Below are 24152 nucleotides of genomic sequence, written 5' to 3'. Positions count from 1 at the left end.
GAGTCGTAGCCTAGTAGGCGGAGATTACCCTCCTGCGTAAGAATAAAAAAGAGCCACCCCGGAATAATCGCCTAAGGTATAATCGCGGCGAAAAGCGTAGGCGTAATAGTGCCCCTAATAGGGCCTATACCGTAATAGCCTATCCTTTTATACCGCCTTAAGGTTTCGTGGAGTTAATTAAAGTGGATAATACGAAGACCTAAGGTCCCCCTAAAAGGCGCTATAAGAGTAATATTACCTATTTCGGATATAACAAGAAAGGCTATTACCGGAACAAGTGCCCGAAAGAAACCTCTAATTTAGGTTAGTTATTAGGATACTCCGTTAGTTAGAACCCTAATAACTTACCGATTAACCCCCGGGCCCCTGTTATTAGATAGGCTTAGGCCTAGGATAGGCCGCCGTTTTAGCCGTTCTTTGCTAGTAAGGGCGCGATTAAGGCGAAGTTAGAGATACGGCTAAGCGGCGGATAGGGCCGCCGGAGCGCTAAGCTTAACGGAGGCGCTAAGGTTAACTTAATTAACCGAAGAGCCCTACCCCCTGATTATAAGCCCTTAGGCCCGTTAAAGAAACTGGGGTGGGTTATCCTAGGGGTCGAAGTATAGTCCCTCGGGACCCTTAAGACGTATATTAAGGTCACGGATAGCTAGGACCGAACCCGGATATACCCTATCGAGTTTAAGGTGCTGGATATAGACCCGGATAGATCCTAGATTATCCTCGGTATACCCTGGTTAGTTAAATATAACCCTGTTACCTCCTTCTAAACCGGCGAATAAATATATCGACTTTATAGGGACGACCTTAGGGGCGTCCTAAGCCGGAGGGAGCTAAAGAAAGCTAAGGAGAACTCTTAGTTAATAGTTTAGCTAGTAAAGTCAAGCGCCCCCTATATCGGTAGGGTTATAGGTATAAGGTAGAATACCCCCGGAGAAGTAGAGGATACGTTGCCTAATAGTCCTTTAATCCCCGTTATCTAATTAGACCCGTCTTGTCCCCTACCCCCTATGCCCCCTGACTATATATAATATAATAAAGGAATTCTGGTATATATTAATCCAGGGCCCTATTAAGAGGAATTGGACAAGGAAGTGCCGGAAAGCCTTGTCCCTAAGTAGTACCGAGAGTTCTAGGACGTTTTCGATATCGTGGAGGCCGGCCGTTTACCCGCCTACTAGCGATAGGACTACGCGATCAAAATAGAAGAAGGTAAGTTACCCTTATTCGGCCCTATTTATCCCTTAGCTGAATAGGAGTTAGCCGTGCTATAAGACTATATTAAGGAAGCCACGGCGAAGGGATAGATCCGCCCCTTATCTAGCCCTATAGGTGCCCCGATCCTATTTATACCGAAGAAGGGTGGTTAACTACGGCTATATATAGACTACCGAGGCCTTAATAAGGTGACCTAAAAGGACCATACCCCTTTACTACTAATACACGAAATCCTTAACCGCCTCGCGACCTTTATAGTATACACTAAGCTAGACCTTAAGGACGTATACTATCGCTTAAGAATTCGAGAAGGGGACGAATAGAAGACGGCCTTTAGGACTAAGTACGGGTAGTTTAAGTACTTAGTAATACCCTTTAGTCTATATAACGCCCCGGCTAGCTTCTAGCGCTATATTAATAAAGCCTTAAAGGGTCTTATCGATATTATTTATATTATATACCTAGATAATATCCTGATCTATAATAAGGATCTTAGTTCCTACCGGGTACACGTTAAGGAGATCCTCGCGTGTCTTAGGGAGTGGTCCCTCTTCGCGAATCCTTAGAAATATATATTCGAGATATAGGAGGTCGAGTTCTTAGGCTTTATATATAGCCCTAAGGGTGTTTTTATAGACCCTAAAAGGGTCGAGGCTATTAAGGACTAGGAGGAGCCTAACTCTATTAAAAAGATTTAAGTCTTCCTGGGTTTTACCGGGTTTTACCGATGTTTTATTAAAGGCTACTCGAAGGTCGCTACTCCTTTTACGGACCTATTAAGGTTAGGAGGTAGACCGGGTACGTTCTAGTTAGGGGATATAAAGAGGGCCGCCTTTAAGAAGTTACGATTATTATTTTAGTCGGTACCCATGCTATAGTATTTTAACCCAGCCTTACCTATTCGTGTAAAACTAAACGCCTCTAACTTTACACTTAGTGCTATAATTAGCTAGTATAAGGATCGGATCTAGCGCCCTATAGCGTTCCTATCTAGGAAGCTTAGGGGACCCGAACTAAACTACCCGACGCTAGATACTAAACTAATAGTGATCGTCGAAGCGTTCCGGTAATAGCGCTACTACCTAGCGTATAGTTGGACCCCTATAAAGGTGCTAACTAACCACTTAAACTACCGGTATCTACTAAATAAGCCTTAAATTAAACCTTAACACGCCCGTTAGCTAGAGGAGCTTTCTAGCTTTGATTTTAAGATTCGTTACTGCCTAGGCGCTTAGAACCCTGCGGATAGACTATTAAGGAAGCCGTAGCTCGCTATAGATTAGGCGGATCTTAAAGCGGAGCGGTAGAAACCCGTTAAGGGATTTACTAAGAAGTTTATAATCGGCCTTCTAAGGTCCCGAGGTATACCTAAGCCCTTAGGTCTAGCTAGTTTAAAAGACGAAGTTATTTTTGCCTAGAAGGACGATCCCTTTTATATCTCCTTAGTAGCGAAAGATAACCTATCGGACCCTTAGTCCTATAATAGTTAAGGTACGGTCTACTTTAGGGACCGTCTTTATATCCTAAACTAGCTGGGTTTACGCGATAAGGTCCTTTAAGCTTTTCACGATAAGCCTATTATAGGCCACCCTAGGTTAGGCCGAACTATTAAGAGGATTTCTAAGTCCTACCACTAAGAGTACCTCTCGCGAGACGTTAAGAAGTTTATGCCTATTTATAGGATCTATTAAAGGACTAAGCCTTATTAGTATAAGCCCTTTAGGTACCTAGCACCTTTGCCTATGCCCGAATAACCGTTTTAAGAGATCTCGATGGATTTTATAACGGGTCTCCCCCCTATAATATCCTAAGGTAAAAAGAGGGACGCTATCCTGGTTATAGTGTGTTAGTATACTAAGTACGCGTTATACGTCCCTTATAGCAGCGCCCTAATAGCTAAGGGTCTGGCTTATATCCTATAGGTATACGTTTTTAGCCTTTACGGATTACCCGATAATATCGTTTTAGATCGTGGGTCCCTATTTACTAATAAGTTCTGGACCACCTTATATAGCCTCCTAGGCGTTATAAGGAGGCTATCCACTGCGTTCTACCCCTAGACGGACGGTTAGATGGAGCGCTAGAATCAGAACCTAGAGTACTTTTTACGGGCGTTTTATTCCCTATAGCAGGACGACTAGGTAGACTAACTGCCCCTGGCATAGTTCACGTATAACACCGTATAGTATTCGGCTATCCGGTAGACGCCTTTTATCGCGTTAATGGGTTTTAACCCGCGCGGGCCTTATAATATACAGATACGTAAGTCGGGCGAGGTCCGCGCCGCGGTAGCTAAGTAGAGGGTAAAGTACCTTATATCGAATCGTAGAGTTATAGAGGTCCTTATAAGGAAGGCCTAAACTATCTACGAGAAGTACTATAATACCGGCCGTATAGGCTAGCGTTTTAAGGCAGGGGATTATATACTATTATCCGCGAAGAATATTAAGTAGCGCCGCCCTAATAAGAAGTTATTAGATAAGTTCCTTGGCCCCTATAAGATTACCTCCGTAATAGGATAGTATAGGCTCGCCTATAAGCTATAACTCCCGGAGTCTATAAAGATTTATAACGTTTTCCTAATCTCCCTCCTTAAACCGTGGAAGTCCCGAGACGGTAAGTCGCCTATACCCGCGGACGTGGAGGTTAAGCCCTAGGAGTCCGATAAATACGAAGTCGAAGAGGTCCTGGCTTATCGTTATAATAGTAATAGGCGTGAATACCTTATTAAGTGGACCGACTATAGATATAAATATAATATATAGGAGCCACGGAGATACCTCCCCGATACGCTTATTAAGGAATATTATAATCGGAAGGATAGTGTTAGTTAATAGCGTCGTTATACCCCGTAGGGACTTTTTTATTTATAGGATAGTTAAGAAATAGAAAAAAAAAAAAAAGGAAAAAAAAAATAAAAAATAAAGTAACTTTAACGCCCCTCCCCCCTAACCCCCCCCTAACCTATACCTAACGATAACCGAAGTTTAGTTATAGTCGGTTTTTTTACGAAGTTCCGCTAACTTCGATTTCTTAATTTAGACTAACTGGCCTAGATAACGGCTAATAGTGGCTAGATAACGCTCTGTCTTAATAAAGGCGCCGCGCCGTTTCTCCTTAGCCTTTTCCTCCTTTTCTTAGCGACGACGCGCCACGGGGTCGAACCCCTTATTATTATAAGCGAATTTTTTTATAGCCTCGAGGGCCCGCCGTAACTTAATTTAGACCTAATAAGCCTACTATTATAAACGTGATTAGTATTATCTTAATACACACTAAGTACACTTTAGGTTAACCTATAAAAGTATAGTTATTAAGATTATCGCCGCCCCGCGTAGCCGCTATTAATATCTTCTATAGCTTCTTAGCTGCCCGCTCCGCCCGTAATAAAAGCTATATCTAGTTAGTAACCTTAGGAGCGGTTAAAGAGAAGGGGGCTATGGCTATAGGTGGGAACGTACTAACTTATAGTCTCTGCTATTATTATCCTAGTAGTAATAGTATTTATCGGATACCTTATTACCGCGGCAGGGCCGTATAGTAATAGGACCGGTAGCGCTATCGCCACGTAGCTTTAAGCTAATAAAGCTACGGGCGTACTGCCTATAAGGAGTATAAAGCTTTAGGCTAGACCTAACTAAAATAACGGGACGCACCGCTATAATAACGCTATCGCCGTCGCTAAAGTCTAAGGGTCTACTACTAGACCCGTTAATTAAGGGTATAAACTCCGATAACGACGACCCGTCGGAGGAAGCCTCCTCCTCGTTAAAGACGGTGGCTTTATCGGCACCACCGCCTATAACGATATCCTCGCTAGTATAGTTAAGGACACCCTCTAAAGCGTCGAGGTACTTAGGAGCACCGTCGGATAAGCTATCGCTCTTTAAAGGGGGAGGGCTAGTCGACTTAGTAACCGGAGCTACCGTAATAACTGGCTGCTTAACGGTCCTGACTAGTATAGGTTATTTAGCTAGAGCTACCGCCGTAACTGGCTGCTTAATAGCTTTGTCCTCTAAGGAGGAAGAAGATAACGAAACAGAGCTCGATTCCGAGCTTAAATCCGATAACGACTCGGATAACGAGTCAGGCTACTATTACTGCTTTTACTATAATAGCTACTACTTAAGAGTAGCCGCCGCTATCGCTGCCTTAGCCTTAGCCTAAGCCCGCTAAGCCGCTTGCCGGGCCTTCTTCCTGGTAGTCTTAGTTATACCCTTATCGATAACCTTAGGCGCTACCTGGGTGGACTTATTACCGACCGCGTCGGACTTTTTACCGCTATACTTATTATTTTTACCGGCCGCGCTGGACTTTTTACCCTTTTTATAGGATAGGGGCGCTATTATACGATAGTCTGCTTCGAATACTATAGGTTAGCCTTAGTTTCCCCTAAAGGGGATATAATACTTATATAATAGTGTTATTATTATTATTAATAATAATAATAATAATAATCTGCCGCGATATTAGTTAACTCTTAGCCTAATACGCGAACCCGCACGCTGTTAGGATAACACGTAGACCCTTAAGATAATATATATCGCGATAAATAAGCCTATAGGATAGGTCCACGCCCTATACGTGGATAGGGTAGGACGACTTACTATAATAGCGACGGAGTTAGTGATATAGATAGGTAATTAAGAAAGGGTAAAAGGGGAAAAAATAATAAGACGAGTTAGGTAGACGGAAAAGTCCTATACTAGTATAGGCGTATAACCTAATATAGGCCCTATTTATATTACTCCTTCCCCTTTTACCTAGATACGACTACCTATTATGGGTTTCTACGATACGGTTATTTAGTTAATAAAGGGCGCGTCTAAGGTGCTATTATAGAACACGCGTTTACGGAGGGGCTCTATTATTATTAATATTTATAATAGATATCACGCCTTATTATTACCCGGCCTTAAGCTAGATAAGTCACGAGAGGGCGATAAAGGAAATAGGGTAAGTTCTTTATTATTTAGGACTATATCGTAACAGGCTTTATTTAGGATAGGCCCTTTATATATGTATCTTAGGCCGCCTTAATAATAGTGGTAGTATAAGAAGAGTGGATAAAAGGAGTCCTAGAGGATTACTAAAGTAATAAGGACTACGGTTCACTGCCTATAAGTATTATTATTTACCGATATAATACCTGCCTTTAGAATTATAGTTTATCTAGACTAGAGCCTTTTATTAGAGGGGCCCCGGCTAAAGTGCTCGGGGCTTTATTAGGGTATAGTCGTAGTGGTGGTGATAAATAAGGGGACCTAGGAGAGTTATGCTTTATCTAAAGATAATAGGGTCTCCCGGTTTATAAGGATTACGGTTATACTATACGAGGAGGATAGGATTAATTAGAGGAAGGTTAGGCTAGGTTAACGGGGACGTTTAGTCTGGCTCGGATAGACAAGGAGGGAGTTAGTGGCCCTAATAGGTGGGGTTTAGGCCGGCCTGCCTATCCCTAGGTCGGGATGGATTAACGGACGGGTCCGGACTAGTAACGGTCACCGGCTCCCGTGGATAGGAGCCTTAGAAGGAGGGGCGTGATATTAGGGATATTCTATTCGAGGGGGTCGGATAGGACTTAGGGGCGGTAAGGAATACGTTAGGAACCCGGAACCGGCCTAAGGTTAACCCTAGGAGATATTTAGGACCGAGTTATGTTTTAGGACTATTAAGTTAGCCTAAGACCTGTTATCTTAGAGCCTTAGGTTATTATATACTAGTCCTAAGGAGGATAGTCACTGGCCCTTAAGTAGGGTGCTTCCCGTTGAGTCCTGAGTTAGAGGGGCTTAACGAATAATCTTATAATTATTCCCCCCTAAGGTTAGCTTCGTGACCTGTTCTTGTCGTAGTCTTAACGACTCTCTTCACTCCTCACACAAAACCTATAATATCCGGGTCCTGACTAGTCGCGGCAGCGCCGCCTATCCTGGCTATTTATAATGGCCTTCACGTAAGAGTAGCAGAAGACCGAACGGGTCCCTCTAGGAGGATGTTTTATTCCACGAGCGCGCTTCGCGGGGCTCTTAACCACTATAGAAGCTTTGCCTGCGGAACGCTTACCCTTAGCCTTAGCGGCTCGGGCTGGCTAGGCGCGGCGGTCTATAGCCGAGGTAGGAGAAGTGATCTCCTTGCTAGCCGGGGCGGGAGCAGGTGCCTCCTCGCCGGTATTATTATTATTATTATTATTAGCCCCCTGTATTATATATATAAGTCAGTAAACGTCGCGCGAAGCTTTTAGGAAAAACGGGAAACGTACCTTAGGGGCCAGAGACAATCCTAAAAACTTAAATATCTTCTAGAGAGAGAGATAAGGGGTTAGAACGATAAAACGGCGTGTAAAAGGGTAGTAGGCGATAGAAAACGTACTGCCGGTGGTAAAGGATATTATTAAAGAAGAGAAGAAAAAACGAGATAACGGAGGTAACGGTAAAGTTAGTATTATTAATAAACGAGTTATATAGTTAAGGAAGGTACGCCTATCGGTTCCTTATATAGAAGGAACGGTCCTATAACCCGTCTATAAATAATAATAATAGCCGTATATAACACGTTAATTAATCGTATAACTATAAAGGCCTACCTTAAGCGCTCTTTAACGAATAGAGAGGTTATTCGGGATTAAAAAGCCACTAAGGGTCGTTATGCAATTAACAAAGAGGCGTTATTCGATTAAACAATAACGCTCCGCGAACCTACACCGAAGACTAACGACTCACTAAGGGGGGAGGGGGGTAATATTACGGGCTAACCCCGTGGAGATAATCCGGTAGAGCACCGGATCTTCCGACCAATCATAGTATACTCCTAGTGGGTCGCCGCGACATCATATTTAGGTCGTAGGCACCTATAGAGTTTTCCCCTTTCCTTCTTTTCTCCTTAGCTTTAGATAATTCAATTATTCGGCCTTACTCTGTGAATAACTCGTGACTAGCCGCTTATATAGAGTATATATAGTATTTATTAAACGACTTCTATTTACCGGATATAACACCACGTATATATTAAACACACGGAGGATTAAAAGGGATCGGGATATACTCCTTAGTGCTTACTTTAGCCTTACCCTTATTCTTCTTTGCCTTTTTAGAAGGCGAGGGGGAAGTAATAGCCTTAGAATCGGAGGCGGGGGCGGTAGCGGTACTCGAGGCGGGGGCGGTAGAGGTATTCGATAGTCTAGCCTTAGATTTAACTATATTAATGGTTCGTTTATTCTAAACGCTATTAGAGCATAAACGATAGATAAGGGAAGCTCACTTACTTAAGGCGAACGCCTTAGTATAACATCTAAAAGGACAGGAGGGGGGGTAGTCTCACGACCGTCTAGATTAGATAGGAGGGGATCCTATAATACCCGAGACCTATAATTAGTGCCGAGCTAAGTAATAAGTACGACGACTAAACAGAAGCTAAGCAGATCACTTACTATAGCGAGCTTTAATAAAGAGGATAATTAACGCTATAGTTAATTAAAAAAGATGGATTAAAAAGAATTAAAATCGTTAAAAAAGTGAGTAGAAAAACTAACGATTTTGATAAGGGTAAAGGGAAAAAGATTGTTATAAATTAAGCGGAAGGAATAGCTTTTTAAGCTAAAAAAATCTATTATTATAAGCTCCTATAATAGGGAATCAGCCCTATTAACCTATTTACAGAAAATCTCCTTTGTGTTTAAAGCTTTTATTGTTATTCAGAAAATATCACGAATATAATTATATGGCGTTTATTAGCTTAATTTACCTCGCCGAGTTTTCGAATAAAGGAAATAAAGTACTCGAAGGTAATTAAAGAGCTATAAAAATAGCACCTTAATTAGGGGGTGTGTTAAACTAAATAAAGGAAAACCTACTATTATTAGGCAATATTAAGTTATGGCCCTATATCGGAAGGATAATTATCCGAAGGGTATATCTTATAATGTATTTAGACCTAGTATATAATTTTCCTTTATACACGTGGAAGATAGACAATACACGCTTTCACCTCTCTTTTGTTTGCTCGAGATATAGTACGACATTTCCTATTGCCGCTGAGTAGAGCGGCTCGTATCTGGTGTGATATTGCCCGGGAACGGAGGCATGACCTCATTCGAGCTGGGCGGTCCCATCGAGTTATCCATTGGCCCTGCATTGCCGCCGCGTACCCCCACCGCCAATGGCATCACGGGCTGAGTCAATGTACAAGTACCTACGAATGGGTACCTTCTACACGTGTATTGTGCACCGACTTGTGGCTCTACATGGACTACATGCCTACGCGTGGCACGAGTAGAGATGGTAAGACTCAAAGAGCGTGGAAACTAATTATCCTTCGGGAATCTATTTCTCGGCATTCTACACGTGTACACTACATGCATCTGTCACATTTCTTTTTCCATGACAAAAAAAAACAAAAACGCAAAAGAGATCATAGTTGACGAGTTCTCTTTTCCGTCGTTCTCCGCTACCACAGCACCAGTACCGTTGTGACACTTGCCTTGTACATCTACATCTACGACCCCAACCCTTGGCGAGGATCATTCTTCGGGGCGGGAACCTGCCGCTGTCACCGAATGCGGGCCAGTCATTCGCTAGGGGAAAAAGAAAGACGGAAACCGCCTCTCAACGTCCGACCTCCGTATTGGATTCTCGGCGTATCCACAATAGGATAACAGAAGAGAAAAAGAAAATGGCTGATGTGGTTTACATTTACGTGTACCACCGACCTCCAGTCGTTCAATCTTTCACTCCACAGACGGAATAGAAAAGGAGCAGGACGTGAGCTAGAATATTGTACGTCGTAGTGCCGTGCATCCTGGTTCATCTGGAACGCCTCAATAGCATACCTATGCGGGAGGGGGTGGTTATAGGTCAGAGCTTGAACAGAGGATTTTGCTCTGACCAGAGCCAGGTCAGAGGTACAACTGTCAACATGAAGTTCTAAGACTGTCGACAGTCTGACCAGTCATCGGGCTCTGACCTATAAACGCCCCCTCCCGCGTAGGTATGTAGGTATGCCATGTGTCTACAGTACGGAGTACAGGGACTATGACGTACGGGGCGATGACAAGTGTGAGTGGCTAATGCACTCCGAAAACGGCGTCCGTCCCACTCCACAGGCCCAGTCGTCCGTACGTGACAACGTACAGAGTACATGAAGGTACCTGGTGGCCCTCCAGCGCAGACTTTAACCACTACACCAATATAACGCTACTGCTTATATTGGTTGTAACACCTCTAAATCCAGTCAATACTGTAGGCACGCCTAAATGCCCAATCTGCTCCTTGCTATATTAAGCAATTTCCTCTAGGGACTCCCTCTATATAGGCAGACTGAGAAGACCCTCGATATACCTCCTCGTGTCGACTCCGATCCCCTGACCGACGAGCCTACTTGAGCCGTCCCCTCCCGTCTCGCCGTATAGATACGCCCCACTAAATCCCCGTCCCCTTGTCCCGGCGTGATCGCTCGCCTTGCGTATTAGGAAGACTTCCTTTCTCACACGCCGCTCGGACGAGACAGGCGAAGATGCCCCCCCGACGCCGTCCTCCGTAGTGGACGTCCCCGCATCGCTAAGCGAGCTGGACGGCCCATTGGACCCGGACACGGACCCAGATACCGTCGTCGATAACGGGGACATTGGCGGCCGGGATAGGACCCGCGTCCAGACGACCCACCACCCGCGGTTCGTCTTGCAGGTGCGCTCCAGCTCGGCGGCCTCGCTCCTCGTCACGCTGTAGGTGTTGAGGAGCTGCATGTGCGTGTTCATCGCCTCGGCTCGGGTCCACAACGCCTCGGCGGCGCTAGCGTCCGACGACCATGCCGCCGGCGGTTCTGTCGGATCCGGGATATTGGGTATCGTGTTGTGCACCGTCATGGCTACCGGGTCCCAGATGATCTCGCGGATGCTCGCGCCCCTTGGTCCCACGTCAGGCCGCTCCGGTCTGTACTTGGTGGACGCCAGGAGCGGCTTGCGAAGAGGCGCCATCTGGTAATGCAGGGACCTGTAGAGGGTGTCCCACGCTAGCGAGTCTGTGTGTAGCCGGAACAGGAACGTGAAGATGAAAGGCTTGTTCACGTAAACCACCACGCGTACTTTTGTCCTTCCATTCTGGACCTGCTTCTCAGATGTCGAACCGGATGTCGCCGTGCTGTCATCAACAGTGGGCGTTCCCTGTCCGGGTGTAACTGTCGGCGTAGTAGAGATAAGCTCCCTCACAACATCCCTCTCGGTGAAAGTCATCGCCGACTCTTCAAGCTCAACGTGAGCCGTGCGAACCATGGTGCGCGAGTTCTCCGCAGACTCATCTGAACTGCGGTCCTCCTCCACATCTGCGCCGATACCTTCTTCTACGCGCCCAAGCAAGCCAATGAGGTAGTATCCCGTCGTGTCGTCGGCCACTTTGACCACCCTCGATTTCTGAGATGCACGCTGGTTGGTCTTGGTCGCCGCCGTCCGGCTCGCATCCTGGGTAGACGACTCGCTGGACTTATTCCCGACAGCCCAGTACGTGCCGTATCCCAGCTTCATGTAGCTCATGAGCTTGTCTAGGTGGCCATCCGCAGCTTCTGAAGCATATGCCTGGTCCTGGGGCTCTGCCCCCCCTGGTGCGCCCACTGTGCCAATGTTCTGGCCACTTCTCTCAGCTAGAGTCGTCGTCGTCGTCGTCACATTCGTGGTGGTAGTGGCGGTAGTGATGGGTGCAGGGGTTAGGGTCGTGGTTACTGCTGCGTTACTTATCGCCCCTGTCCCATCCGATAGTGGGAGAGAAGGAGGCTTGGCTAGGACATCTGGTGAATGAGGAGCTACATGCCGCGTTTTTGATTTCTTCGCTCTCCGTCCAGGACGTGTCGACGTTGGACTTTCGATGATGCCGTAGGCATGTTCGCCCCAGGTATAAATGTCCTCCATCCAATGCGTCACATCCCTCAGCGATTCGCGCGACAGGGCTCCCGTTCCGAGAAAGATGGCACCATCATCCGGTCCAGGCTCCTGTCCCGTGCCAAGCCACTGACCCCTCGAAGCTTCGTCCGTAGTAACCTCGTCAGCCTCAAAATCGTGAGAGCCGAACCTGGATACGACGAGGTCGACGAGGCCCTCGACACGACCGACGAGACCTTCGAGGACCTCGCGCTCCCCGCTTCCCCTCTCCTCCTCGCCGACGCCGATGCCCAGCTCTCCCGAGGCGGCCAAGTTGATGCCATTGAAGACGTTGCGCGTCGGGTTACCATGCAGCATGACGTTCCAGGTGGAGAGGAACAGGTCCCAGTACCTGCTCAGGATGGTGACGAACCGGGACCGCTGACTGCGCCGGAAGAACGAGCTCAGAGACGAATCGTGGTGCAGGAGAAAGACGGAGTGCGCGCGGAGAAGGTCCTGCCGCAGGAGGGCCGCGGGTTTGATCTCCCTAGACGAATACTCGACGATCTCCTCGGCGGGAACCCCCGTCCGGCCGGTCGGCAGTTTTGGAGGCAGCGGCACACGCGTCAAGTCGATGGACTGTGCGGGAGGAAGGGGAGGGGGTCAGGTCATTCATTTCATTTCGACTGCGCGGGTCTCAGAACAGGCCGTGTGTGCACATACCGCCAGAATCCACCAACCGGGCTCGAGCTCATGAAGAATAACGCGGGCCTTCTCCGTGTCGATGGCGTCGACGGCGACTCCGCCCGAGAAACTCCTGCTAAACTCGATGACGCCTTGTGCGAGGCCAATCTGTCGGAGGCGCTCATTGCGCTCTTCCTGGGAGAGGTGCTCGGTGGGCTTACCGCGGGACCGGTGACGACGCCGAAGGCGCTGGCGCTGGGTGTTTACGGAGGCATAGTAGACGATCTGGTCGTCGATGGTCTCGTCCGTCTTGCCTAGGGACGGGTTGAAGATGGCGAGAAACCCCAGCCGTGCTGGGACAATGGCCCCGGGTGATGCCATCACCCCGTGCGGCAAAGTTGGCCGGAGCAAGGGATAGCCTTTTGGTTGTCGTCGTCGATAGGAGAGTCTGGCTTCGGTCTCGTGGGTACAACCAAGAAAGCTTTAGGTTAGATTACGCCATCCGCTCCATCTAGAGCTCCGGCCTCCAGACGTGAACCTTCTTACACTGGCGCCTGGTCGCCTGACGGCCAAGAGACGAAAATCACGCTGGGCCAGTAAGACGAGGAGCGAGATTCGAACTGTGCCCTGGAAATGGTCCGGGAGAATGGTCTCTGTGAGGGCGGCGAGGTTGAGTGAGGTTTTGCGCGGAAGGAGAGGATTCGAGGATTATCTTTCCAATCAATACATTGGAAGTTATATCAAATGTTAGAGAAAACCAGTCAAAGGCGAATTTCCGACAGGTCCGAGTACAGGATTGGGCAGCTGGATGTGATCAACTCAGAGGTTGCAGTGCAGTGTGGTTGACACGATGTCGGGCTGCCTCCGAGATGCCGGTGCACGTGTGAGGGATAGTGTTTGATTATATAATCTCAATTTGTGGGGATGTGGAAACTTAAATAGGGAAACAGTACGTACCTAGACATGACGTCACTTTACTGTGTGACGATAGTGTGTGTACGAAGTACCTTGGTACTCTGTACGGACCATCGGCGATCGGACTTCGGACTATCACCAGAATCGCCAACGAAATATTTGGAAGGCTTACTTTCTTCGGGAATTAACTTGGCGTTTGCCAATGGAAAATGGCCTTTAGGTATTGAATGCAGATCATGAAGCCATCACAGAAAACCCCAATGAAGAACTTGGTGTAAGCGTTTGAGGCTCTACTTGAATCATACGAATATATAGAAACACATGTAAGCATATCTTCTGCATGACAATATATCCCCATCAACTTCTTTCCTCTGTGAATCCAAATCTGCGTGCTTCCCATAGCCGGAGAAAAGCAAATACAAGAAACAAAGCCATTCCACATGTTGAAGCCTAGTGGAATTGGTCTTCAGTAACTCCCTTGCCCATGGCAGCCGTACTGCTAACACCGCCCGTCACCATCTTGAGCATCTCATCGACGTAGGCCGCACCGCTCCACTTCTGGTGCTTGACAACGTCGACCTTACCCTCCATCTCGGGCTCCTGCACCAGCTCGCCGTACGCCCGCATGCCCTGTTGGCTGTAGGCCTTGGCGAACGTGTCGCTGATGAGCGCCGTGGTGTGCAGGCCTGCCAGCGTGATAAATTGCCAGCAGTAGCCCAGCTTCGCGAGCCGCCGGATATACGTCTCTTGCTCGGCACGGGGCATGGCCGTCTTCCAGTTGAACGAGGGGGAAAGGTTATAGGCGAGCCTGGAGAGGGGGTGAAGAACAAGGTCAGCAGGGTCCTTATATCACCAAATCCATAAAGGAGAGAAAGAAAAGGGAAACAGGGAAAAAGGGGAAAAAAGAAAATAGAAAAAGGGAAAGAAAGGAAAAACTCACTTCTGCTCCGGCCAAACAGCATGGACGCCCTTGGCAAACTCTTCCGCCTGCTTGTAATCGGGCAACTTGCTCTCCATCCAAATGGCGTCGGCGTACGGCGCATAGGCAATAGCACGGTTGATGGCGCAGTCGCAACCGCCCTTGAGACGGTAGTATCCCTCGCGCGTACGGGGGGCGTCCCAGTCAAAGAAGATGTCGACGCCCAGGATGCCGCGGGCGACGGCGCGGGCCTCGGCGTTGGACTTGCCCTTGGCAGCCTCGAGGTAGCGGGCGACCATGCCGTCCTTGTCCGGGCTGGGCCCGCGGCGGATCGCGTCGACGACGGCGTCGTCGAAGCGCTTGAGGTCGGCCTTGGCCATCCACGCGTCCTCGATGGCCTGCAGCTCGTCGCCGACCTTGCCGGCGCGCTCGGCGGCCATCATGAGCTCACTCAGCGGCTGGAGGTCGGCGTTGGTCGAGCCGAGGATGAAGCTGTGGTCGCGCGGGTCAATGTTGGACGAGATGAGCGTGGCCGCCTCGGCGTCGGTGCGCGCGATGCAGAGGAGGTCGGAGCCCATAATGTCGGCCTGCGCGCGTATGGCCACGAGCCGGTTGATGTGCTCGCTGATGGGGACGAGGACCTTGCCGGCCATGTGGCCGCACTTCTTCGTGCCGGGCGCCTGGTCCTCAATGTGGATGCCGGCGGCGCCCTTCTCGATGAAGAGCTTGGTGAGCTTCATCACGGCCGTGAGACCGCCATGGCCCGTGTCGCCGTCGGCGATGATGGGGCGGAGGTAGTCGATGTTGGCGAGCTTGGCGCGCGCCGCCTTGGGCGTGCTCAGGCGCTCCTGGCGCTGCTTGCGGTCGTGGAAGAGCTGGGCCATGAAGAGGTGGCCGACCTTGTTCGGGACGGTGGTGTAAGGGTAGTCGGCCAAGTCCGGGCCGGGCTCGTCGGAGGAGGAGGCGGTCGATGATGATTGCCAGCCCGACACGTAGACGGTGTCGAGGTACTTGGCCATCTGGGTGACCATGGTAGGTTCGAGACAGCCATAGGTGTAGCTGGCGTCGCGGTTCTTGAAACGGCTCTCGAGGATGGACCAGAGCTTCTTGGACTGCGCATTGCCGGGATACTCGATCTTGAGATTGCCACGCTTGGACGCAATCTGCTCGGCGTTGAAGGGTCTCCTGGTATAGCGCCACCGAGGGTCCTTCCACCACTGCTTGATTTGTTCAACCTCTTGCGCGAAGAGCTCGTCTTCCCTGTCCGGGTCTACGGACGGATTGAGCATGTTGTTGGCGGCCATTGTGTCGTTTCAGGGGAGGGGGAAAGGGGGAAAGGAGGGAGTTGAGGGAGTTGAGGACCACGAGCTTCTCCTCGATGCAGGAAGAAAGAAGACTTTTTGTTTACCAATGGTAGTAAAGGTAGAATATGTCCAGACCAAACCAAAGATCAGATAACACTTGTACTGGCGAACCAAATAGGACAGTCGTTATGGTTTGAAGGGGAAGAAGAGTATGAAGCTTCAACGTAAACGGAAAAGAAAAGCAGAAAAGAAAAAACAAGAAACCTAAAATGACGACTCGAGATGAATCACAAGCTAAAAAGGCCATCAAGGACCGCAGCCCGGATCCGACCGAGCCAAGTTGACCGTACTCGCAGTCAGGCGGCGACGGTCGGGAGTGTTCGGCCAAAGCATGGACGGACGGAAACGCGCCCCTCGTCGAACGCTCTCGGTGGTCGGATGAACCTGTATGTACTGTACTCAGTAATACATGTGGGAATGGACGGCTTCATACTAGCATAGCCCGCCCGCGAGTCACCTGGCAGGCTGGCTCTCCCTCGGGAAACGGATCGATCTGGGGGAGGGGTGTAGAGGGCCCAATGAGTCACCCGAAAGCCAATGTATTCCTTCCTTCATTCATATTCACCTCGGGACTTTGGTATAACACGGTAGCCCGCAACGGTAAACCTGGGGAAGGTACTTCTAGATCGAGTGAGTGGTGTGAAAAGCCGACTAAGGAATGCTTCGGTCGACATGACGTTGGGAATCTCGGCCCAAGGGGACGACGCGACGACTTGGAACCGTGCCCCGTGCCGTGGATGTGGGGTCCCCTGACATGCGCCCAGCTCTCTGATCTCTGCCGCCCATATGTACTTGCATGTACCTATTGCTTTGCCGCCATTGGCCGAGGGCCGAAGCACGAGCCAACCTCTGCGCCGCCCTCTTCCCCGGTTTTGGGGTACAACGCCCAGGTATCGTACCTATGTACAAGTACTTGTCGGTACCTCCAGTGGTAGATTTGGAGCGACGTTCGTTCCATCACACATATTTTCTTTCCAACGTTTGTTAATTTTGTTCTATTAAAATTAGATTGAAACTCATGAATTAAACATTGGAAGACTACCATTCCCTTATGAATATTTTTGTCGACTCAGCTTGTGATAGATACAGTTGGAGACGCTTGCGTACGAAGTAGGTCTGGCATGAGACGACTTGGAGCTGAGATGAGTTCCCGTTTAGCATGTGAAATACAAAGTACTAAAGTACCACAAAGTATTCCCCAACATTCCCCAATTCCGTTCTACACCGTATAAAACGAGAAGAGAATCCGAGTCGGCCTTTGATTTCGTCATTGTCCCAGACAGGCCTCAACACATCAACCTCGGCTCTTTCAGACTGCTTCATGCTCACTTACTGTCCTCATGTACTCATAAAAGAGTCTCCGGCCAGTCTGATCCGCCATCATCAAGACCAATACATTGCAGACATCAAGACCAATACACTGCGTCTCAAATACAAAGGTGCTCAACATACACCGTCAGCGACGCGGCACTCGACATTACAAAAGGTTCTCGTATAATCAATCAGGTAACTGTCATTAAATAGACCGGCTTTCTGATGCTGACCATCTGCAGTTTCTGTACTGATCTGTCTCCGTTCTTCTGCCATCCCAAATGAGCCCCATGTCATGAACCATCGTGCCGCGGACTCCTGGCCCGGTTTTATCGTTCTATTCCATTTCGCGTGATCCTTCTCGTCTCTGTGCAAAAGAGCCATCTCGTCGCCCTCTCTGCCTCTAACGGTGGGGGAAACCACGTAAAAGAACGCCGCATCAACTGGCTATGACCCCGTTGCCGACAAAATGTCCATGTCCATTCCGCAAACCGTCACTCACTCGAGCTCCGCAAGATCCCTCTCTTGCATCTGCTCAACCGCCTTGACAAAAGTATCATAGGGCGTCAATGTGCCGAGAGCTCGTCGCATGTGTCCGTTGAGAATTTGAAGCCCGTAGATGTAGCTTGCATTCACCCACGCGAACCTACGTTTCTGTCAGCCTTGTCCGTGTTCATGAAGAAAACAGTGCCATGGGAATAAGGAGCAGGGAAAGCAAAACACATACCCTTCCTTGGCAACGCCCTTGATGTCCAGTCCCTGGTTACCATACTCGGCGTCAACTCGGTGCGGGTCGACCGGCTGCGTCACGTCGTACTTCTCCACCACTACGCCGTTATAATCCACAAACGCTTTGGTCACCATGAAGAGCCACTTGTAAGCGAGCCGCTCCGCATCTTCCACGAAGCTGTACCGAACAAGACCCGTCCATGCCAGGATCTGCTGCGGTGCCCACCCGTACGGGTAGTCCCACTGCCGGTTCGGTCGGTCCAGCGAAATCTCCCCGCGAGACTCCTCAGTCCCAGACACGAGACCACCCAGCGCCTCAAACTTGGGAAGACCCTTCTGCACCATCAGGGCCGCCTGCTTGGGCGTAGCCACTCCCGCCCAGAGGGCCCAGAACGTAGTGCACGTTTCGTACACGCACTGTTCCTTCTTGACCGTGTCGTAATCAAAGTACATCCCCTCCGCCTCGTTCCACAGGTATCGATCCATGGCCAACTTTCTGCGCTTCGCGCGCCGGTCCCAAATCGCCGACGTCTCCACAGTGCCGGGCTTAAGCGATCCCACGCAGAACTCCTCGGGGATGATGAGCTTGTCGTCAAACACATTGCGGATCGTGCGCCCAATGTCCATCTCGTACTTAAACAACAGCGAGTTGAGATCAATCGTCGCCAGGTTCGCGCACACCTTTTCCAGTCGGTACGACGTGTCATGGCCCGATTCGCGCACAGCCCGATCGTGCAGGAAATACTCGTCCAGCTCGGGCTCCTTCACCTTTTCCTCGTTATACGCCTGCACAAATTCGTCGAATTCCATCCCGTGCTTCTCGGCGTAAGGTGTGAGGATATGGACAAAATGATTGGCTTCGGTCTCTGGCGGGACTCCCAGGCCCTCGGGTCGATACCGGGACAGCCCAGTGACGGGGTCCAAGCGCGGTTCGGCCATCCAAACGCTATGGTACTCCTTGATGGCAGCCAGCAGGGCCTTGCGGAGGAAGTCTTTGGCATCAGGCTCGTGCTTGATCTTCTCATACACCCGGAGGGCCAGATCGGTGAGGAAAGGAGGCTGGGACCGTAAGAGGTAGTACGAACGAGTGGCGTTCAGGATCTTGCCGTAGTGCTGAATGCAGAAGCAAAAGTTGATGACGATGGACTTGGCCAGCTCGACCTCGTCATGAATGAGGAGGCCCAGCGCGCCCATGTAGCTGTCCCAACCGTACAGTTCGTTGAAACGGCCACCGGGGACAATGAAGGGCACGCCCTTCAAGCTTTCCTTGCCCGTCTCCTTGTCTTTGACCTTTTCCATGGCGACCGCTAACAGGCCAGGCTTAGAATTCAGGTCCCGGACATAATGGGGTGTAATATTCTCGGACAGTAGCTGGACGTCAAGATCAAGCTCTGGTCGATCCTTGGCCACTTGTTTATAGAACTCATACTGTTCGGGCGCTCCCGGTGGAACATAGATGCGCGGTCGCGGATTCGCCGTCCAGTCCTTGGGGTCCTGGGCACAAATCTCAATGGTCGAAGCGTCGATTCTCCGGGTGAGGCCTTCCCAGAAATGGTCACGAATCAATCGGCACAGTCGATTGACCGGATTTTCGTTGAGTCTGGCTTCGTCGAGAACAATCTGTTTTCGGCCATATTCCTTTGCAAGAACCAGCTCCTGCAGCAGGTTCGAGAGCATGTATGTTCCCCGGACGTCGAAGCGATTGTAGCCGGCGGAGCGAGCCGTTCTCAAGGTAAGGACCTGGTCAATCATACGTTAGTTGACAAGATGGCGGCCACTGGGAGGCAGGTCTTGGCATTACCTTGGGTCCCTCGTCTTCAATGGTGATTTGCATATTCTGGTCAGTGTCTTCCTGTTCTTGAAGACTCTCGAGGGTTGAATCGACGTCAACGAGGAAACGGCGATTATGGGTAACAGCATTCACATCTGCGTAGGTGGTGTTAACGTGCTTGCTTGTTTTACAAAAGCATTGGGTATTCAGCAGCCAGAAGATAGACTTGACACGTACCATGACTACCGCGCCGAAACGGCTCTTTCAAGCCAACGCGCTCAAGTTGTTTCAGCAAGCTATTCTGCAGATCCAGTTCTGTTAGCATTTGTATTGCACTGCAAAGACACAATGCAGAGAACCCACCTGTGAATATGTGCGCGTACGAGGCCCAGCCTTATTGATATGTCGTTCCTCAGAGGTGTAGTAGGTTCTGGCATCATCAAAGACACCAAAGTCATCGGAAGGTTTGGTGCGATGTCGGCGGCCTGCTGGGGCTGTTGGCGAGGTTGGAGCTGCCATGGTGACGATAGCTTCCACGCGGCAGAGGCAATGGGAGAAGTGGTCTCAGAGATTTGGCTTTTGCAGAACCACTAGGGCTATTTACCCATATGCCTGGATTACGGGTGGCTAGAACCTGTTCCCTGGCACAGGAAATCGGCTGTGTGCGTCGTAGTGATGTGCGCGTGATCTGAAGTTAAAAATCCGTATCTGAACAAAGATAAAAGAGTGTGGCCGAATTAATAAGCACTCTAAGACTTCCTGATAGTATAATTCCCCTGAGTTCTGTTAAGATGAAAATTTAAAGAAATTTACCTAGAGAGGGAGCGTTAGGTAGGGCAAATTTACGTACAGAGTAGGAAGGAAGAACAGTGTAGGTAGCTACCTAGGTATAAAAGGCGACACGATGGAAGGTGACGATACGCTGGAGTCAGTGGATCCACAGGGTCCCCGTGCTTGCCCACACGTGTATAGCTCTACTTTATCTCTGCGGACAGTACTTCCCAATCCATTTATTGACATCATCGGAAGTACATAGGTACTTACCTTCCTTACGGTATTAATACTTCTAGCCGTTTGTTAGGCAAAGTACGTTATACCTGTCAAATGCTTGTCCATTTTACCCTAATACGGTACGGTAACGGGTTTCGTTGTCATCTCAACGGCTGCCATAACATGTACAGTGGATGTACACTATTATGGCGCGAGATACTCCTTTCTTATTACCAGGTGGTTTGTGGTGCTAATAGAATGGGATGAATCGACCTTAAAGAGTACACATAGTCGACCGTGGGCGAATAGATCGCCTGCTCTTCCCTAAAATGGCACATTTTCTTTTTCACCTTGTCGTTTGCCTGTCACCTGACCCTTATACGTCGTATACCCTTGGTAATACAATGCAAGTGCCGTGGGGGACCGGACAAGGAAGGGCATGCATTGAAAAAGACTGGGTTTGCTGAGATAAGCGATGCACGTACTGCAGCTGACGTTACCTCGGGGCGGGATTGACATGTACTCCGTACCGATTTCATCATGATACGGCTGCACCTTATCTGGAAGGAGGAAAAAAAAATAATGGAAAAAGGAAAGAAAGAAAGAAAAGACGAAACGCAGACTTAAAGCTCCAAACATTCGCATTCCCAACGCCTCCGAATATTTCGAAGCAGTTCGTTAAGGGTCTTATCACCCGATAAGCCCCCCTCGTCACCGCAATCCCACTCTCTGGATTCGCCAATCGCCCTGTTCCTCGACCGACTTCCTGCATCGACCGATCACGACACGAACTTGACACACTCGTCTCGATTGACTGCCGGGGTGGAAAAAAACAGGACGGGTCGAGGACATCATGTTGGGGGCTGTCTTCCGCGTTGTGCCGAGAACACGGCCATCCACGACGGCGCAAGTTTGTGCCTTCTGGGAAGCCGTGTGGACTCGGCAAGCGACAGCCGGGAGAGTTGGCACGACGCCATACCTAACACTCAGCAGGGGAATTAGACATGGAACGAGACCTTTGAACAACCGAGGCGTGTTTCGGGCGATATGCCGGAACCCGACATCATTTCGAACCGGTCGACGACCTTTCTCTTCCTCCGCGAACCGTAAAGCGTCCCAGGGCCAGGCCGGCGAAGAGGCGCTGTCACTGAGTGGGAGACTGAAGAGAATGTCTAAGCAATACGGCTGGACTGCACTGGGCGTCTATCTAGCATTGAGCGTGCTTGATTTCCCCTTTTGCTTTCTTCTCGTCAAGGTGGTCGGTACGGAGAAGATAGGTAAGACGGTTTCTTTCTTCTTCTTTTTCCCTTTCCATGTGGTTTACGGAGTCATGTACTGACGCGATAATGAATAGGCGTGGTGGAGGAATGGATTGTTTCCCACACCCAGGCCTTGATACCCGAAGCAGTGCAGAACAAGTGGCGCGAATTTCGAGGGGCGTTTAAAAGGGCCGAGATGGAACAGATTGGAAGTGAGACGATAAGCGAGCACATTGAAATGGCTACCTGGGGAGTGGAAAAGGCCGAGGAGCGCAACCGGGCAGAAGCGAGTAAGTCCAGCCTACATATTATATGCTCAAGTTCTTTTCCATGCAAGGCAGGGTCACTGACGAACTATTGTCCCTCTAGGTCTTGGAACACAGCTCGCCCTGGCATACGCCATCCACAAGAGCCTCATCTTTATTCGTGTCCCTCTGACTGCTGCCATATTGCCAAAAGTTGTCAGGGTCCTGAAATCGTGGGGTTGGAAAGTTGGAAAGCGGTGAACCTAACCTTGGGTAACCCGTTCTTCAGAACATCCTCTTACGAAGGTGGTTGAGAGGAAACAGACCCCCTCCCCTCTTTGGCACTGCTCTCGGTCCCCTTCTCCACCGGCCGGGCTGGGCTTGTGGTCATTTGGAAATTGAAATGTATAATACGTCTATTACTCACCCATAGACTCGTGTACTAATATTATACGAAGTACTTCTTACTGGGAGGCTGCGTCATAGGGCTGGTTGGTTCCGATAACGACAAAAACACATCCGGCTGAGATATTCTCGTCCCAAGGTTTAAAAATAGAGCTGTTCATCGAACTAATACGCCTTCGAATAAAACCGCACGATAGAACTACACGTGGAGAGTCAATTGACAGCACGGAGGTGAGCTCGGTAGTGGATTGGTTGGCGTCATGTCATGGCGAGCCAGAGATGCGGTGTCGTCGACGATGGCCTGGCCTATACAGGGACCCGGCGCACGCACCGGGAAGACCGGACTTCTTGATTTGTTGACCGGGCCGGAAGAGACGGGGAAAATAAAAATTGACTCGCGCAGGAACACGATTCACAGCACCTACAGTGGGGCAAAGAGATTTTCGCAGTTACCGTACGTAGTTGTACACTAGGTACGGTACTTCGTACATATGTGTCGGCGGCGGCGCAAACGGGCAGGCTGTTTCACCATGTCCATGTCCGGTGGTCGAATTTTTGATGCTTCAGCCAAAAGTCAACGCTTTTATTAGCGGATTACGAATAGGCAGGTGAACGGCAAATGCGAACGAGAAGCGAGCGCCACGTGCGGTGACCCCGCCTTAGAGGCCTTGCTAGCGCAAACTTTAATTGTTCGTGAGACCCCTCAATCTCAATGTCAAGTGTAAGTGGCATGACTTCTCGGCATCGCCCTGGTCCAAATTTTGAGTCGTTCCCAGAGCTCGCTGACCGAAGACGGGATTATGTGTGGTGGGTAATAGTCCAAGTTAGCCGTTGAGGACAAGGACCAGACGATAACTTCGTCGTCTTGGCATGTATGTACCATGGTTTCGTAGCGAGACTACTAAGTAGCTCACTTATATCACTACCCATTCATGAATGTAGGTACCAGTCCTCCAGCTGCCGCCTTGAGCAGACTCCGTCCACGATCCAATTGCGCTAGAGGCAAGCTGAAACACTAATTAGTGAACCGCACCACACCAACAAGAGGCAGTAAACCAAAGACGAGCGAAGACAAGCCTTTACCTCCGCCGTTACGGCACGTGCTTACACGAAGAGCCCTGTTAGCACGACTCGGCAGCAGACCGCGGAAATTCTGTGGGAAGAGACGCGCTATGTAAGTGACGGGAACATGACTTCAGGAACCATAACCTGGCCTAACCCGAGAAGGTTGGCGTGTTCCCGTAGTAATAAGGCAGTACTTAGTACGATATATGTAGCCCCGCGAGATAATATAACGTAGCGTATTTCAATGTTCAGGGGCAAGCCGACCAGGGATTCCGGCGGCGGGATCACAGTAACGTAAGGTGTCCTCGTGGAAATAGGCCTCCGTTGTAAAGCCTTGGCTTGGGAAGACAGCACGAAACGAACCTCGAGTGAGAACCATGCCCATTCGAGATGTTAGATTTCCATGTTTATTAGCCACGAGGTAAAACGCGACCGGGAAT

The 24152-nt window shown here is 49.5% G+C and overlaps 4 protein-coding genes across 4 annotated transcripts; 1 reads left to right on the top strand and 3 right to left on the bottom strand.

The window, feature by feature from the left end:
• Positions 1 to 10513: 10513 nt before the first annotated feature.
• ACRALDRAFT_2052144 (uncharacterized protein) lies at positions 10514 to 13578 on the bottom strand (the record flags this gene model as incomplete). Its single annotated transcript, XM_071021637.1, has 2 exons — positions 12779 to 13578; positions 10514 to 12694 (listed from the first exon to the last, which is right to left on the bottom strand). Exons 1-2 carry the CDS (start codon positions 13118 to 13120, stop codon positions 10514 to 10516), a joined length of 2523 nt encoding a protein of 840 aa, XP_070877690.1. The 5' UTR covers positions 13121 to 13578.
• A 254-nt stretch (positions 13579 to 13832) lies between these two features.
• ACRALDRAFT_1048393 (uncharacterized protein) lies at positions 13833 to 16239 on the bottom strand. Its single transcript, XM_071015547.1, has 2 exons — positions 14595 to 16239; positions 13833 to 14462 (listed from the first exon to the last, which is right to left on the bottom strand). Exons 1-2 carry the CDS (start codon positions 15875 to 15877, stop codon positions 14105 to 14107), a joined length of 1641 nt encoding a protein of 546 aa, XP_070877689.1. The 5' UTR covers positions 15878 to 16239; the 3' UTR covers positions 13833 to 14104.
• Positions 16240 to 17189: 950 nt separating this feature from the next.
• On the bottom strand, positions 17190 to 20605 carry ACRALDRAFT_1061808 (glycoside hydrolase family 37 protein). Its single transcript, XM_071016481.1, has 5 exons — positions 20112 to 20605; positions 19986 to 20049; positions 19779 to 19903; positions 17976 to 19717; positions 17190 to 17894 (listed from the first exon to the last, which is right to left on the bottom strand). The coding sequence occupies exons 1-5, from the start codon at positions 20265 to 20267 to the stop codon at positions 17747 to 17749; spliced, it is 2235 nt and encodes a 744-aa protein (XP_070877688.1). The 5' UTR covers positions 20268 to 20605; the 3' UTR covers positions 17190 to 17746.
• A 665-nt stretch (positions 20606 to 21270) lies between these two features.
• ACRALDRAFT_1075164 (uncharacterized protein) lies at positions 21271 to 22807 on the top strand. The gene is made up of 3 exons (XM_071018339.1): positions 21271 to 22015; positions 22093 to 22287; positions 22367 to 22807. The coding sequence occupies exons 1-3, from the start codon at positions 21592 to 21594 to the stop codon at positions 22501 to 22503; spliced, it is 756 nt and encodes a 251-aa protein (XP_070877687.1). The 5' UTR covers positions 21271 to 21591; the 3' UTR covers positions 22504 to 22807.
• The last annotated feature ends 1345 nt before the right edge of the window (positions 22808 to 24152 follow it).

Source organism: Sodiomyces alcalophilus (genome assembly GCF_042370955.1).
Source record: "Sodiomyces alcalophilus JCM 7366 unplaced genomic scaffold ACRALscaffold_2, whole genome shotgun sequence".
Lineage (NCBI taxonomy): Eukaryota > Fungi > Ascomycota > Sordariomycetes > Glomerellales > Plectosphaerellaceae > Sodiomyces > Sodiomyces alcalophilus.
This window is presented reverse-complemented; position numbering and strand designations above follow the sequence as displayed.